This window comes from Hoplias malabaricus, chromosome X2 (genome assembly GCF_029633855.1).
Source record: "Hoplias malabaricus isolate fHopMal1 chromosome X2, fHopMal1.hap1, whole genome shotgun sequence".
NCBI lineage: Eukaryota > Metazoa > Chordata > Actinopteri > Characiformes > Erythrinidae > Hoplias > Hoplias malabaricus.
The window spans coordinates 5,976,514-5,994,442 of NC_089819.1; the positions used below are offsets into that span (position 1 = coordinate 5,976,514).

At 39.8% G+C, this 17,929-nt stretch overlaps 1 protein-coding gene across 2 annotated transcripts in view; it reads left to right on the top strand.

Annotated features, from left to right (window-relative positions):
* The first annotated feature begins 4,472 nt into the window (after positions 1–4,472).
* The window catches only part of LOC136676242 (protein phosphatase 3 catalytic subunit alpha-like), a 58,703-nt gene continuing 45,246 nt past the window's right edge, over positions 4,473–17,929 (top strand). For both annotated transcript variants that reach the window (XM_066653098.1, XM_066653099.1), the window contains exon 1: positions 4,473–5,286. In XM_066653098.1, the coding sequence (XP_066509195.1) occupies positions 5,232–5,286 (55 nt within the window). In that variant the 5' untranslated portion in view covers positions 4,473–5,231. The remainder of the gene's footprint in view (positions 5,287–17,929) is intronic.

Sequence of the window (17,929 nt, forward strand, 5' to 3'; positions counted from 1 at the left end):
CACCGTCACAAAGCACTCACAGGCGGACACACTTCACATGGGCCAAGGCCGTTTAAGCAGCCTAGCTCTGCTGGCCATTGAGAGGACACTAGTCATGTCCCTGGAAAAGACGCCTTGTTGGTACGACAGGGTCACAGATAATTTTTCTTGAAAAGGAACGGAGGGTAGAATTTACGTATAAATAAACCGACACATTTTATGATGTAGGCCGAAATTAAGCTTCCCCTCCTTGAAAGACCAGCATCCGCCACTGGTTTGCACCGTTTCTCTTTCCTTTCTCCTCAGCGGTTCGAAGGCATAGCCATCTAGTTTCTTAGAACTTAATCAAAATTCCTTCCAGCCTCGTCTTCTGCCATGATATCGCCAAAACAACAAGCACGTTTCCCTCAACCGCGACTATCCTCCCGCGTCTAATTTCAACTAACTAACCTCATGACGTAGTCACTGACGCAACGGCAATATGGCGGCGAGCCAGAGCGACACTATCAGACAGAATCCATTTTAAACGTACAGCGATCCCTAGTTTTTCGCGGGTGGTCTTGGAACGCATCCCCCGCGAAAAATTTCAGAGAAGTAGAGGAAAGATATTTTTATGTATTTAACGAGTAGTTGGACTTTTAAAACTCTCCCTGTGCTGTTAACAACCCACCCTTTGCATTAAACAGTCATTCTATAATGTTTTTCAGCTGGAACTACATGTGATATCCTACCAGTTTCTTTAATAGAGTAATTACTAAGCTGTGATTTAGCATAAGTAAATTTCATTCGGATGTGGACATGAGCAATACATGTAATGTACGTAAGAAATACTTGTAAATGATATATTTTGTCACTTACAGGCCTAGTCTAATACATGTAAATAATAATAATAATAAATACTTTTAATTTACACACCATAAGAAAATTATATTTTTAGGCACCTAGTCTGTGATATAGCGGCCATAAGCCCCCTTGAAAAAAACCCGCGAAGTAGCGAATCGGCGAAAGATGAACCGCGAAGTAGCGAGGGATCACTGTATTATAATTTTACATGTAATCGTTTTAAATGTAAAATATTCTCAAAATATTTTCAAACATATTTAAGTATTTAGAAAACACATAAAATATAAGGTGTTTAATGTCCACTTTAAGACATAACACAGAGAGCGAGTCACACACCTCTTTATTGCAGAGCTGAGCTAACGGTGTGTTTTACTATGATACGTAAACACGGAGAACAAAAACGTGTGCCTACTGTACCAGCGGCCTCCTCGAGTTCTCTTCCCCCCACCCCAACACACACACACAATATGTCGCAATTGGTCTACTCCTTATATTAATTTTGTAGGATTTCTGTTGGTTTGTTTAGTATAAAATGTTACTTTTCATCCATAAATTGAGTGTTTTTAATTGATCATTTTATTTCTTGGGGTCAATATAAGACATTTAACCCTGTGTAAACAGGTAGCTTCATTCAATTGTTTTTTTTGTTTGTTTGGTAGCAGAAACAAATCTTATCTCCAACATTAGCAACTAGAGTTTAATAATTACTCAGATAAACTATTTCAGTTGAAACCACAGTCTTGTATGTCTCTCCCTTCCCCTAAAAACTTCTGAATGAATGACGTTGTGTTGTGGGTCAATTTTGTCAGAGGGATGGGAGAAAAGAAAAAAAAAATAAATAAGAAAATTTGAGCATGTGGTCCACAAATGTGAAAGCGTGCGCCGCGTCATCGACACGTCATCACGCCGCGAGCTGCGCCTCCGCCATGTTTATAGGAGTCCGTAAGGGGCTTCGGGCGCGTCCCAATTCGCACTAGTGCCCTAGCTAGAACTTCAGGGCTGTGTAGAAATTTCCGCTCAAACAAGTTATTTATTTATATATTATTCTAAAATCTGACTAAGTATTAGCAAACTACGTTGAAAACATGTTAACCAGTCAAACCATATGTTTTGACATTACAAAACAAGATAATAGCTTATTCAGTGAATAGGACATTATGAGCCTCCAAGTCAACAAAGTAGCTTCTAATTAAGACTGCTGAAGAGATCTTAATTACAGTATGATACCGCCCCACCCCCACTCCACACAAACCTACATGGAAAGCCTGCAATAAATACTTTTTGTTTGTTTTTGAGGCATATATTAATCTTATTTCCCTTTGATTTCATCTTGTTTTTCAGAATTTATCTAATAATTAGGATGTTCCCAACATTATTTATTGTAGAATCTGACCTTTATGAATTTTTCTTCACCAATCTTTAGGAGATTAAGGTGCAGATGATTGATACATTAAGCGAGTATAGACACCCCCCCCCCCCAGTGGTAAACAATAGGGGTGCAGCGATACACAAATTTCACAATACAGTACATATTGCCATTTTTGCTCCATGATACGATACATTTTAGATAAAACATGGAGAAAGAAGATGATTTTAATTTCCCTTCTATTGTTTGATGTAGAGGTCAAAGAGGCAAATACAAACACACCAGTATATTCGGAAAGGATGACTGTACCAGATTTCAGAGAAACATAAAAATATATAAAAAATGGGGACATGGTAAAAAAAATCTAAAAGCTGAGCTTAAAGTTTCCAGTTTGTCAGCACTGACTTGCTGCTCTTAGCGCCGCAGTAAAACAACCCCTTGTAGGAGGCACTGTGACTCCATTGGCTGCTGATCGGCTACATAAACCTGACGACCAATGAGAAGCGCGTTCTTTGTTTAGGAGCCGTGAAGTAGCTGCCCCTCGCTCTGGATGAGAGCTGCATATTTCTGTCTCAAACCGTCGCCATAAAGGTGTGACCTAAAAAATACGGAAAAAAACGTGTCTCGTATCGGTTAAAAATGCAACGCATCTTTTAGCGTCCAAAATACGGGCATTCCGTGTTTTACCGGACGGTTAGCAACACAAGTTTCAGCGCAGTCTTGCTTTCTCTGCTAGTCATTTCACATCCAGCTAATTGTCCAACAGGCTAACCAGACCAATAGCATGGCGTTGTGGCCGCGTCGTCGTCATAGTAACACAGCATTCCTATTACACACCGTGCCACTAGATGTCGCATAAAACTACAGCGCGCTCAGAAACTACAACACACGGCTCAGAATGTTATTTAAAATAACGTCGATTGTATCGATGTATTCGATTCTTAGATCGTATATGTGTATTTTGACACCCCTAGTAACCAGACTTTAATACTTTAATTAAGTGCACATCTCTTACATTTCATCAGTTTGATGCTTTCTATAATCAGTTAAAATAACACAGCTGCAGTGCTCCACAGCCCAGTGCTGGCTTATTTATAAAACTGTAGTCTACACTTGCCATCAGGCATGGTGACATTAAGCACATATGCAGCTGCTCCAGAGTTATGAAGATGCATGAGGGAGCAGGACAAGCCAGTGATCCTGTGGGAAGGTTAAAAACTGGTGTAAAGCCAGTTTGGTCTAAAACACTCCCTTGCATGACACATTTATGTTCAACTTTGCACACACAAATAATAAAACAAAATGAAACAAAACTAGACACTAATAGTAACTGTTCTGTTATTTGTTGTGCTCTCCAGTATCAATTGCCACTTTCCCCCTGGACTTGTTCATATGGGGTCTTTGACCCGGATCTCTGTAAAGCTGCTTTGTGGTGACTTTCTGTTGTGGAAACCGCTATATAAATACAAATTGATTCAATTATTGATTGTTAATGTGGCGGCACGGTGGTGCAGCAGGTAGTGTGGCAGTCATACAGCTCCGGGTGACTGTCTGTGAGGAGTTGGTGTGTTCTCCCTGTGTCTGCGTGGGTTTCCTCCGGGTGCTCCGGTTTCCTCCCACAGTCCAAAAACACACGTTGGTAGGTGGATTGGCGACTCAAAAGTGTCCGTAGGTGTGAGTGTGTGAGTGAATGTGTGTGTGTGTGTTGCCCTGTGAAGGACTGGCGCCCCCTCCAGGGTGTATTCCCGCCTTGCGCCCAATGATTCCAGGTAGGTTACTTTTTTGGCACTTTATTTTTTGTACTGCTGTGAAAATATTTCAATCTATGTGCACTGTGAGCTACTGTAAACCCTATTCTAAGGCCAATAAAGCTTGATTCTGTTACAACCTTTCATATGTCATAGACTCAGACCTATTAGTTTCCTCAGACCAAGAATAATCCTAAATCTAAACTCAAAGGCATTTCTAGCCTCACAGTTTGGTTAAAAATTAGTCCATTTCTGGGAATCCAATCTTATATATTTAGTAAGTCTTAATAGTTAAGTTTCAGAGAATTATAATAAATGTTTAATATCACATGAACATGTTAATTATTGTAATTATGACCAAGTACCTCATAATTAGCATCTCATATTAATAAGGACCGGATCTCATTATTATGAGAAAACCTAATATTTGGATCTTTATTACGTGATTAAACCTATGAATTACTAGCACACTAGTTAGGGCTCTAGGGCGTGAATTGGGACGCTGTGTGTGAGATTAGTGTATAATCTGCGATAGCTGTGAGGGAGTGAGGAAGGAGGGAGGGAGGAGTGGATGCCATATGGTTCAGAAATCTCTCTCTCACACAGGACATATGTCCGAGAACAGAGCCGGGGACGGAGAAATGGTCATTTCACTGCGGCTGGAGTGGACTCTGGAGCTAGAAAAACAGTAAACAATTTGAGAGAGTATCTCAAAAAACAGTGGGAAATCGGATTAACATTAAAAACAAGAACAACAAAAACCCACCAAAACAAAACAAAACTAGGGGCTCCGCAGCGAAGCCTAATCATCTCGTCGTTTTTGCTCCGTAGTTACTGTCCAAAGAAATCTGGAGGAAGACAAAACACTGTCTACAACTCCCTGAGATCTGTGAGGGAGCAGAAACCTGTCTTTTTTCTTTTTTTATCTATTAACTGTTATCACATTTTTTGGAGTCTTTTTTACCTGACGTTGAAAACCAACGGTTTAAGGCACCGTCCCTGAAGGCAAAGCTAGTTTTCGTTTGCTAGCTAATTAGGTGCGGAGGTTAAGATGCTCCGTTACTCGCTTTCTGGATTTTGCCGCTTTATCGACTAAAATTCTTGACTGAACATTAACTTTTTAATTTTGGACAGAAATCAATTTCCACTCATTTCAGACGAAAACGGACGGACTGGCTACTTTCCACCAACGGACTTTACACTAACAAAACGGAAAAACATAGTCACATTTGATTTCTTGAACATATTTCTCTCTTTTTTTTACTGAAAGAACTTAACATTTGGTCACAGCCAAGATGACGACCAAAGAACCGAAAGAAAAACTGTCAACTACTGAACGTATCGTTAAAAGTAAGTTTGTATTTGGAGTAAATTTTCAACCGTCATTTATGAGTTTATAAAATTATTTAAAAGTGCTTCTTCATTGGTACTTTATCAATGACAGTGATTTTATGGTAGAGCAAGGACACCTCATTACCTCAGGAGAATCTCAAGAGCTTGGTATATTTATTTATTTATTTATTTATTTAAAACATTTCACCAGTATGTGTGGTTCTTTAGAGAACAAGTAGAAATATTGAATGCAGAACCCAGAATGGGTTTGGTGGGGATTTTTTTATGGATTTTTTCAAGGAACGTTAACAGTTACGAATATTAATTTACAAAACTGCTATAATAGAGAGCTTCTGTTTATGGTTCTTTTGAAGACATTTTGTTCTAGGGTTCTAGTTAGAATTCTTAGTACTATTAACACCTGTTGTTGATAGTGCATAAACATGACAACACAAAAACCATTTGAATACATCAGTGGTTGATTATTTGGTCTTGTCTATGACAGAAAACCACATATATTTGGTACTTTAAAGAACCTTTAAAAGTCTCCTATATTCAGTATAAGAGTCTGTTAAAAGCCATAGAACACTTGTGTAGAACTCTCTCAACTCTCTCATGTATTAGAATACATATCATGCAGATCCACTTGTATTTGGTTGTTTAAAGAATATATTAAAATGGTTCTGAGTTCCATCATGGATACGTGTTCATTTGTGTACTTTATAAAACACATTCTCTGCTTTAAATGCAGCTCCCAGAACCATTTTTAAAACCCAAAGGACCACCTTTGCTTAGAAATGATGTGATAAAGATATTGGTTTTTAACAAATGACAAGACCCTACCTTTGGCAATTTTTAAAATATATTCTTTTAATGACAAAAAGTTTTTAATCTGTAATTTAGATGACTATTGTGATGGTGATTTGTCACCTAAAGCTGATGTATCTTTTTCCCCACTGTCATTAGTGAACCACCTTATTTCTTCTCAATTTTTACAAATGTCCAAATGTTTGCATGCACCTCTTTTATTTGCTGAGGAATTCACTTTTAGGCGCACCCATTGAAGATATTGGTGTAGCTATATGCACAATTTGTGTAAGCTCCAATAGACAAAAGCCATTCTAATAGAATAAAATGCTCTGCTTCAGTTTCAAATGAGCTTACGGTCACCATGCTTAATGCCAGACCCTGGCTAGAGGGGGGTAACACCCCACCCCATCCTTTGCCACTTGTACGAGTTGTAGTGCCAGAACAAATCGTACAACATCATTACCATAATAGATAAAAAGTTAGGGTACAGGTGCATTGCTGTTCTTAAATGAACAAACAGTCCAGTTGTGTTACCTAAAGGTATACTTAATTAAGAGGTGAACATTTGTAATCTTTCAGTATAAGAACTGTGTAAAATAAAAGAACATAAGCCCTGGGGATGTAATGGGTAATATGACACTTAAAAATCTACAAATACTATAAAGTATGGTACAATTATGTTCCCTAACTAAAGGCACTGACAATGTACCTTGGAGGATACCACCACAGCAACACATTTTCTGACGGTGTACTTCACTGTTGTTTATGTGGTGGATACCTTTATCTTAGATGAGGAATTCTTGAAAAATTTTGAGCATATCATAAAGGTATTGCTAGTAAAGTGTCCTGTATTTTGGCTTGAGGAACACTATTTGTGAAAACTTCCGCTCTGTCACAGTCACGGCGTGTCACACTTGGAGAAGTTGACAGTTGCCTAATGTGTTTGGTTGGGGCTTCAGTGTGAGTGATTCTTGACTCAGAATCAGCAGAGAGAGGATATATTTTCTGCTTCTGCTGCATCTCTGCAGAGTCAAAAGGAATTGTGCTACTGGTAATTGAACAAGAAAAAAAAACCCTCAAGTTTGCCTCTATTTTACCTTGACCTCACCTGCCCTGCATCAGCCATGTTGATATTTTTTATGTCTGTTTTGCGTCAAAGGACAACTCTTTTCAAAAAATCTTTATAGCTCTGGGTGGTTTACGTGGAAATGGAGGAGTGGACAGTGGTTTAGTGTGAAATGCACCTTTCTAGAGAATCCTAAACGTAAAAATCTGAAATTAGTGCTTTAAAAACAGGTGACCGAGGTGTTGTTTGACTCATGGTTATCGCCTAGATCCTAATAAGTTTTTAGAAAACAAATCATTTCACGTCTGACGTGTTGACAACTTAAGTTGGTGTCTTGCAGAGTTTATTATCAATTACATGGAATACAACTGATATATTGACCAAGAATATTATTAAGCTTAACCCTGTTATCTGAAAGTAATCAAGCTTTTTACCTCCATAAAATGGCTTACATCTTCAGGGAATAGCATTTAAATATCATATCACACAGAGATTTCCATAAGGGTTGTACAGATGCAGGGGAAGGGACTGGTTTCCGCATTCTGCCAGTAGTGGTCCCACGAGATGGTTAGCAGCTCTCTGATTCACCAGGACACTCAGACCTCATTAATGCTGGAAGCCCGCGATGCAGAACCGCTCGGATCCAGCCTCTGTCCCAGGAGACGCGTTCTCTGGGCTCCTCTGACTTTCTGGACCGTTTCACTCTCTGGTTTTGCAAGTGTGCATGCTTTGGGAATGAGGACCAAATAATTAAATGTGTCAGGGAGACAGGGAGAGGTGAGGGAAAGATGAGTTTGGAGGCAAATCATGTTCCGTTCTGGTTCCTAAGTTGGAAGAGCTTTTTGGAACAGTGGGTACTGCTCAGGGAAGAGACCTATTCAGACTTGTTTTAGAAAAAGTGAGACAAATTTACTGCTGGTACTGCCCCTGCCAGAAATTCCCAGCTCTGCTGAGTTCAGTTTCTGCTCAGATGTAGCATTCCTGACTGATGTTGAGACAGTCATGAAAGCTCCTGTGATTATTTGAATGTACTGTGAATGTATAAACATTTTTGGACACCCCTAATAATTAGTGAAAGCAGCAACTTTTAAGGTGCACCCACTCATGCTTGCTGTCATGTTTTCCATAGGACTGATATTTGGGGAGTAGAATGTGTAAGATGTAAGATTAAATAGAATTGTGTAAGGTCACCAGTGTTTATAATGGGGTTTATGTTGATGTAAGCTTTTTGCTCCTGCTCACTGAATATTACCTTTGGTTTCCAGCTCACCTGGCCTTTTAGGTGGAAGCATTCATTAAAGCCCCTGGGAACCCATTTTGAAATGTGTTTTTTTTGTGCAATGCTAAACTTGGGTGAGAATGTGAGAAGTTTAGCAAAGTTTAAATAAAAAAAAATCACAAAACAGAAATATGATAAATCTCTCCTTAAAAATGACCAGTAATGCTTTTCCGCTCAGTCTAGACGGGACAGGCCTAAAAGTGGGTAATGCTTATGTCACTATTACCCTGACCAATCACAAGGCTACCATAGCCACACCTCCTCTCTGGGTCGAAGAGACTGGTTAGCTAAAGCTTAGGAGCTATTAGTAAACAAGCTAGCTACCCAGCTATTCACCAAGCTATGGGGTATGGGAGTGAAAGACATAAACAGAGCAAACAGAACACAAAACAATACAGAATGAACCTGAATGATTTAAGTCTGAGTACTACAAAGATAGCACCAACACTCAGTCGGTGTGTTTAACGGCGTATCAGTGTAGATATCAGCCACACTGGACTGGCATTTACAGCAAAGTAGACCTTAACTCTAACCCTAGTGAGGATAAAAGCCACACTCGGAACAGCGGAGAAAGTGGCCACAATGAACCGGCGTGTACAGCAAAGTAACAGCCAGGATAAAAGCCACGCTCGGTCAGCAGTCCAGCAGAGTAACAGTGGTAGAAAGCACCAATTTGGAAACACTCTAGAAGGTATCCAGTTCATACAATTATATTAACATATTTATAATAATATAAATAATCACATGAAACCACGCCAAAGGTACAAAAAAGAAAAAGATGTCAGTAGGTTCATACATGAACGGCTGTATAATGCCAATTCTACCAGTCTGTGCCATTTATCTGTAACGTTATCTTGTGTAAAATGACAACCGCAGTTCAGAATAAAAACCCCGCAAATTCTCTCTTGAGGCTGTGTTGCCATGGTAGCGTAAACAGCATTCTATTCTGCAGTGATAGCAGTGAGTCATGTACTGTCATTAGTTTTGGACCACGCCCACATCGTTCTCAGAGAGCTCTGAGGAGCATATTGGTCATTTTTAAGAAGAGATTGATCATATTTCTGTTTTGTGTTTTTTATTTAAATTTTGCTGAATGTTTCACATAACACCCAAGTTTGGAATTACACAAAATAATCACAAAATGTCAAAATGGGTTCCCAGGGGCTTTAAATATTTAAGACATTTGGGTTTATGAAATTCTTTTCTGAATGATCTGCTTGATCAGAGTGATTTCAGACTGCTGAAGTGTTAAACCTCTAAATGTCACATCATTCTATAATTTGAATGTGAATATACAGATACCTGGGATATTATTTCTCAACAGTTTTGAGGTTGAGCTTTGGTCAAATTCCAGTTTTTTAAACAGATTCGTCAAATCATCAAAGTGGTCAGGCTAATTCAGTTAACGACCTTTACTTACATTAAATAATGTAGCATCCAAGTCAAAGAATTTTGAAATCTATTCAATGGTAAAAAAGCAATTGTGTGTGTTGCTCACTAACTTCGGCCCTACTTCTGTTAGGTCTATTCCAACCCAGGTTCACGTGTTACTAATAATAGATTTTCAAAAAAACAGGCCTCCTGAGAAGGATGAAGTGACCCAACTAGTAGTAAATGTACTCATAATAGACCACACTTAAATTTGCCTTTCAAATGACCCGGCTTTGACTGGAAATGGTCAACAGGATAAAAATTTTAAAGCATGCAAAGCAAAACCAGTGCTGTTAATGTGTAACCAAAAAGTTTTGAACTGAGCTTGTTTTTCAGAGTCCTGCTCTGTTGTCTTTTTCAATCAAGGCTTTCCTGATCTGTATGTTCTCCTGTTGTGGGTTAGTCTGACAGTATGTTGTCAGTCTAACTTGAGCTTTTGGCTGTTTTTCAACCATATGGCAGAACCACGGTGAACCGGAAATGTTGACGGAGGCGGCAACAGTTGCCTGGCATTACTCCACTTGCCTTGGCCTGGTCCTCCGTCTCTTCTTGTGAAACTCAGGGTCAGGAACTTGTTCACAGTGGTGCGAGGTCCTTAAATAAACAGTCTCTGGACCTGGAATCCCTGGCTAATAGAGGCTTTGCCTAATCTCTTCTTAGAGCTCATACACAGCTTACCGTCCCTTTTCCTAGCCTGCCTCAGGGACCCAGGAGTGCTTACTGTTTATTTTTGCGGTCACAGTTGTCAGAGCATAGTTGCTTGTCCTTATGGTAGGGTAATGAAGTTGTGTATAATAGGTGACCATTGCTTATCTCCTGTTGGGGACAGGCTTCCACTTCCCTCTCGGATTGACATGCCTGTCTGTGTATGTGCAGTTTCCTTGACTTCCATAAATAAAATGAAAGTAGAACTTAACACAGTGGCTTCATGAGGATCATCCCCCTGCACCAGTGCCCTCAGGATGGTACTTGGATAACTTACTAAGCTGTTGGTGTGTGAGGAAGCAAGTAGACATTCATAGTTCCTTTTCTAGGATTACAGTGGTTGTGGCTGTGACTCAGAAGTATGTTAATATTGGAACCTTGTTGTCATTTAGAATTTTTGACCATCATCTCTCTGTCCAAAATAGTGTGCCCACTATATGTATATGTGTGTATAAAATTAGTATGAGCTATGAGAACTTCACTCGGGTCAGGTTCTGATGTTGAATGATTAGCAATGGTTTACAACAGCCATTGTAACTCATTCCATGTTTTGAATGGAACTCCATCACTCTAAAGAATGCACTTCCACTGCTCCTCAGCCTAATAATGACAGCTTTTATATACCTCTAGCCTGCTCTTGGCATTGAGCATGGTGACGTTAGGTTCAGATGCAGCTGCTTCAAAGAGTTATATTTTGTTTCATGATTTTCTATGGAGATTATTCATAAGTCTGCACAGTTCAACATTTTTATCCTCACTGAGTGGACTGTGTTTTGGGCATAGTGTAACTGCTAATTCTCTGGGTGTAGACACGCTTCCATTGCGATGTATTTATACAATTCTGGTTTTATGGATGGAACTTGGCAGTTTGTTTCTCTCTGGGCTGTTGATATTTGCCATATCTGTTAAACAAAGAGACATATTAACCACACTGATTCAAGTTGACTTTTGCGTTTATGGGTTTGATCCTCTCCCAAACAGTCTCATGTCAGAATACCGAATCTAGTCATAAACTGTTGTGAAACTTGCATTGTTTCCATCGTTAGTCACAGAAAGAATGCTTCATAAGAACAGCTGTGCACAATTAAAGTTTGGGTTGATCCAGAACCAGGAATTATCTCATCATAAAACACTGAATCTGACTATTAATTAGCAGGTTCTCCTGTATTATGGATGTCTTCCCTTCTGATACCTTTTGTTTTGAGATTAGGCGTTCTGTATGCACTGAGGCTGACCTGAGGACATGCCCTTGGATCCAGCTTCTGAAACCAAATTTAGACTTTGGCTGGTCAGACTTTAAGGGTGAGATTCACATGGGAATGCTTTGGCAGTCACCAGTCTTTGGAATGCTGGGAATTTAAAGAATATCATTTTAAAAACACTTGGAAATTCCTATCTGATATTTTAGGTTGTTGCCCTTGATGATCTGTTCAGATTGTTTTAAAGTTAGTTCACACTCTAATTTAACCCACCTGCCTATGCTTTTCAGATGTTTCGGGAAACATGTGATCACTTAAATCTAGTGGTTGGAACTACTATATTGCCAAAAAATTCAAGATTTCTTCTGAAGTTTGTTCCGTCTTTGGTGCTGTAACAGCCTCTGCTATTCTGGGAAGGCTTTAGCTTACATTTTCAAACACTGCATTGTGTATTTTGAGGTGTTCATCCATGAAAACATGAGTGAGCTCAGGTCCTGATGTTGGATTATTTTTTGGATGTGGCTCCGTCACTTCAGAGAACACAGTTCCACTATTCCAGAGCTTAGTACTTGGAGAATTTATTGAAGACCTATTTCAGGAATGCGTGCCTTAAAGTTGGGAGTTCATGAATTACAAGGGAAGGCATTTTTAGATAGATTTCAATGGATTTAATTCCACATGGTGATATTGGATTTTGGAAAATGTAACTCATTCCATATGTTTTGAATGGAAATCCATCACTCTAAAGAATGCACTTCCACTGCTCCTCAGCCTAACAAAGACAGATTTTATATACCTCTAGCCTGCTCTTGGCATTGAGCATGGTGACGTTAGGTTCAGATGCAGCTGCTTCAACGAGTTCTATTTTGTTTCATGATTTTCTATTTTGTGTATGTATATGCCGTTAAAGCCAGGATCTTCAAACTGGTCATGGCTGATTCTAGGCATTTATTAATACATTTCAATGCATTAATTCCTCATGGTGATAAAATGTATCCACTTGTTTGCACACGTAAAAATGATGGTTCTAAAAGTGTTCTTTAGGAAAGTAAATGGTTCTTTATAGAACCCTGAACATGTGAAGAATATTTGCATGATTATAGGGTTATTTGTAGAGATGCATGAATACCGTAATTGCAAATGAGGCACCAGTACCAACATCCGATACCTTGTGCCTAGTGTGCTTTGCTGTGCTAATGAGCAGACAACTCAAAATATCAGCAATTTAGAATTATTTCACAATCAGTGAAGGCAACCCAAGCAAAACAGACTACAGGGAGAACCCGAGAGCAGTGAGTATGCTGCAATGTTTTGAGTATCCTCGAACAAGGTGGGTTTTTCTTCAAAAATACACATACTCGTACTCATACTCGGTTGGGAAGAAAATGGTATTTATGCATCCCTAGTTCTTTGCATCATGAAAGTGTTCTTCTGATTCATGGAGATTGTGCTATACATGGGTCTATGTAGCACCTTTAAGAAAAGGGTTCTATACAGCACCAAAATGTTTTCTTTATTGTTCAGATGTCAAGCTTGTAACAATAAAAGAGCAGTTTTTGATGCCATATAGATCCCTTTTCTAAAAGGTGCTATATTGATCTATCTATAGCACATTCTTCTTCAAAATCGGAAGAACCAATGATTCAAAAAGCTCTTTTATCGTGCAAAATGTTCTTCAAGCATTCAGGGTTCTATATAAAAACCTGAAAACTCAACACTGAATATAAAATCATCACAGAATGATTCCACTTTACTGGCCCTGATAATTATTATGTTGTTTGGTGGGCTTCTGTTCAGTTTTGATGGACTTGTACTAAGTTTTATGCAGATGCATTTCCAAGCCATTACCAGCATTTTTAGATATGTAGCTCCTCACTGGAATAGGATCAGCTCACTTGCTTAATGGTTCTTTGACTATCCATGAAATATTGTGACACAGGGAAGAGAGACATTGGCAGAAAAGACCTGTGTATGTTATGGTTACCAAAGGTCAGGGGTTTGCTCAGGTCAAATTGATGTGGCTAAGTTCAGCGACAGAGATATGGATTAAACATATAAAGTCAGGGCAGTGTCCTGGTTTATACACAGTTTACAGCAGGTTCAGATCGTAGTGATAGATGATACACGTTGTAAATGATGTTGAGTTCTGGCCATCCTGCTGTGCTTGCCAATGCATCCCGCACAGACCACTTCCGCATAAAACACACAGATGGAGCATTTCCAGTTTTAATTTTGAAGGATGAAGAGTGTGTCCATGCACCTGAATTTGCACACAGGGAATACGCTGTGGCTGACTGGGTGGGGCTTGTTTCAGTTTGGCTACGCCTCTGCCCACTACTTTGACACGCAATGCTTGCAGTGCTGAAACATGCCTCCTTCATTGTCCTTGCTACACCCTCCACCCTGTAATAGGGGCACGCCCCCCACTTTAGGAATCACTGAGGTTTAATTATGTGCGTCATCTGACACTTGTATAAAAAAGCTTGCATGTGTTGTCTGCACTTGTTTGCAGATAAGCAGATGCAGAAAAATAAACCTGCCTCTACTTACATACTAAAATGAATACTCAGCTTAGCTGTTTGACTACTGTTAAATTCCTGGTAACGCAGGAATTTTCTGCATTTTAAGGAAAATGATTCCATCAACGGGTGGCATGGTGGCACAACAGGTAGTGTCATTGTCACACAGCTCCAGGGTTTGTGCCCTGTTCCGGGTGACTGTGAGGAGTGTGCTGTGTTCTCCCAGTGTCCACATGGGTTTCCTCCAGGTGCTCCAACATGTGTTTTTGGACTGTGGGAGGAAACCAGAGCAACCGGAGGAAACCCACGCGGACACGGGGAGAACACACCAACTCCTCACAGACAGTCACCTGGAGCAGGAATCAAACCCACAACCTCCAGGCCCCTGGAGCTGTGTGACTGCGACACTACCTGCTGCGCCACCCTCAATGAATACAGTGGTAAGTTAAATATTGCATATGTTCTAAAAACCATTGTCTCCTTCCAGCTGCTGTATGTTGTGTATTTATTAGGAGATTTAGAAGTGCACATTGTCCCCTCTGCTGTAATTAGTGTAAGTATGGATCTATGAAAATGCATAAGCTTATTTGATTGATCTTCAAACAAAATGCAGATGGGTTATAGTGTATTACACTGAAAGCACAGGTTTTGCCCCCACACAAACATACACACACAAAAACACACAGAGCTTATTGATTTCAAGATTCAGAACATTGATTCTGCTTGCTGTAGGTGGGTACAACTGAGGAGGCAGACAGCTCAGACTTGTTTGGTGCTCTGCGGCAATTGCCTCGACATTCCTATCACGCTCCAGACAGCTGACGGATCGAGGGGAGAGCTGTCAAACGCCCGGTCTTGTACATCTCCCGCTGTGATGACGAGACCCCCCACCTCCCTCGTGAACGTCAGCTTACTGCAGCACATCTTTCAGAACATGTTCAGGGCCCTCTGGGACTTGTACTCACAAGCTGCTGGCAATCAATATGTCCAGGGTGTTCAGTTATTGTATAGCATTAGATATTGCAACTAAATATAAAGGTAAGATATTGCACCTGAATCTTGACTGTATGCAGACTCCCTAGTATTTTTCTAATTTGATTGAAGCAGCGTTAGTAGGTGGTTTCAAATCTGCTTTCATTTGGATCGCTAAAAAAATCTGACTATGCGAAGTCAGATAAGATTTCATGTGTTTATTTCATCATTCAGGTATGGAGCTTCTTGCCATCTGTCCTGAGTACTCACGCATGTAGTAACTCTTTCAAACATGGCCACAATCCAACCTCACAAATCAGAGTGGGTCACTTTTAACTCTTGGGCACTTGCAATTAAAGGGACAGGTGCTGAAAAGGAGCATTCTGAACATCGCTATTTACATGGGGGAGAGCAGTGCTGTGATGTGTGTGTTTTGATGCTTTGAGGATGTAATGGATGCTTACACCCCAGATATTTTACAACCTGTCAGTGTAAATCATCCAAAAGTTTGCTTCTCTTGGATTCTCGAAAACATGCTTCAGTACTTTCTGACGTAATTTAACCCCAAGTTTACAATAAGGCACTAACCTACTAGCAATCACTACGTCTAAAAGTTTTGATATGCAGACACAAGGCTAATGTTGGTATAAAGTAATATAAGTTCATGTTAATCAATTATCACTATGCAAAATATACTAATTTACATTTAGTAGGATCAGATGAAGTTGCTTATATGCTTTCTGACCTTTGAACAAATATATGGACAGAAAATTATGGCCTCAAGGTGGCTGTTGATACAATTTCATGTGCAGTCATGTGCAGTGTACTTATGTCTGTTTTAAAAAGTAGGCACCAGATACCACAGATGTCAGATGTCAGCCATATAGTTGATAGTTAATTGCTTATAGCTTGCATTACATTGTGGCAGCAATATCATCAGAGCCTTAGTTCTGAAACCAAGAAGACACCAAACAAATGGGGTCATTTGGGTTCTCTGCAGGCCTTTGGAGCAACCAGAGGTGTGTAGGCATTTGACCGAGCACTTCTACAGTTTTAGGTCAGACCACTGACCTGTTGGCACTAATAGACCTGTACATAGGTAGCAGGGCAGAATTGTCCTCGTAGGGCAATCATTTGTATAAATACTGGGAGCAATTTATTAAACAAACTATTAGGAACATTTTAATGGTCAGCAGTAGCTTCTGATTTCACTGCTGAATAAATGACGTAACACACAGGCCAAGTTCTTTCAGTCATCTATCAGTATGAGAAAGAGCAGAGAATACAGCAATGATGTGCAACAAAAGATTGTGGAGCAGCACATATCAGGGAGACCGAAAATGATTGTTTTTTACATCTTACCCTGTCAGTATTTGAGGGGGACTTGTGTATATACATATATATGTATATAGAATTATGTTGTTTGTCTTTTCACAAATGGAAAAAAAGAAGAGCTTGTTGCTGTTTTCCTTGCATGCTTTAGCCAAGTCTTACTAAGTGTTTCAGTTTGTTTTCAGAACCAAAACATTTGGCTCCACCCCTTTTTGGAGGTGTGGTGCCAGCTCTGGGTTAGTTGGATTTGTCATGTTGTTTATAACAAATCTTGGTGGGAGTCTCGTAGGTTCATGAACATATTCTGAGCAACAGGCAATGGCACTAACACACACACACAAATGCATACACCAATCCACAAGGTCTTACAGAGGCAAATGGGGTAACAGTGGAAGTGTCAGGTTTAGCCCTGACATTTGACCCTGTTTTAAGTTATGCTGCTAATCAGGCTTGGTCCTGGCACAGTCTCATAATTTGTGCTTTTCCACTACATGGTACATACTTTACACTACTCTATCTGCCTCTACTTGCTTTTCGGGCTCCGATACCTGGTAGGTTTTTCATTGCAAAGGCTCCCCCTTGATATGTACCTAGTGACATCACAAAACATTGTCTCTAATGGAATCTGCTGGTCTTGGAAACCATGTGGCAGCGGTAACGTTGAGCATTGTTTACTCATCATGTGGTATTTGGTGGTATTTTTTTTTTTAACCCGAATATGGCTTAGCTGCAAAAATGAGTTTAGACAGACTGGCATAGATGTTTCATTCTTTGCTGCTCCACCCAGCTCTTTTTTTTTTTTTCTCTTCCTCTTTTCAGCACCAATCAAAGGAGCATTTTAAATTCTTCAAAAGACTGTCTCTAGTGGGAACCACAGGCTTTGGAAACCACAACAGCAGAAGCAAAGTTAAACATCTTTTGTGTTTTGTGTATTTGCCTGTTGTTGTTTTTTGAGACAACAAGCATAGATTTGTCATTCATGAGTTCAGACTAGTGATCGGCCGATATATCGGCCGGCTGATTAATCGGGCCGATTTTTGGCATTTTTTATATAATCGGCATCGGCCAATATATTCGCACAAGAGGCCGATATACACAATGCACAGAGGCAATGCTGTGAGCAGCTCCATCATTTTGGCTGTTAGAGCGCCCCTTGCGTCCATTTTGTCATCTTACAGGCAGACATGATTGAGCACAAGTACACGAGTACAAGCCTCCACTTTGTAGCTGCATGCCGTCTCATCTGAGAAAATGGTATGGATTATTTTCTCTTCTTCAGCTCTCACTATTTGTTACTGGCTGCTCTTTGTAACCTACACTCAATAATCTGCATCATAAATGACTGAGA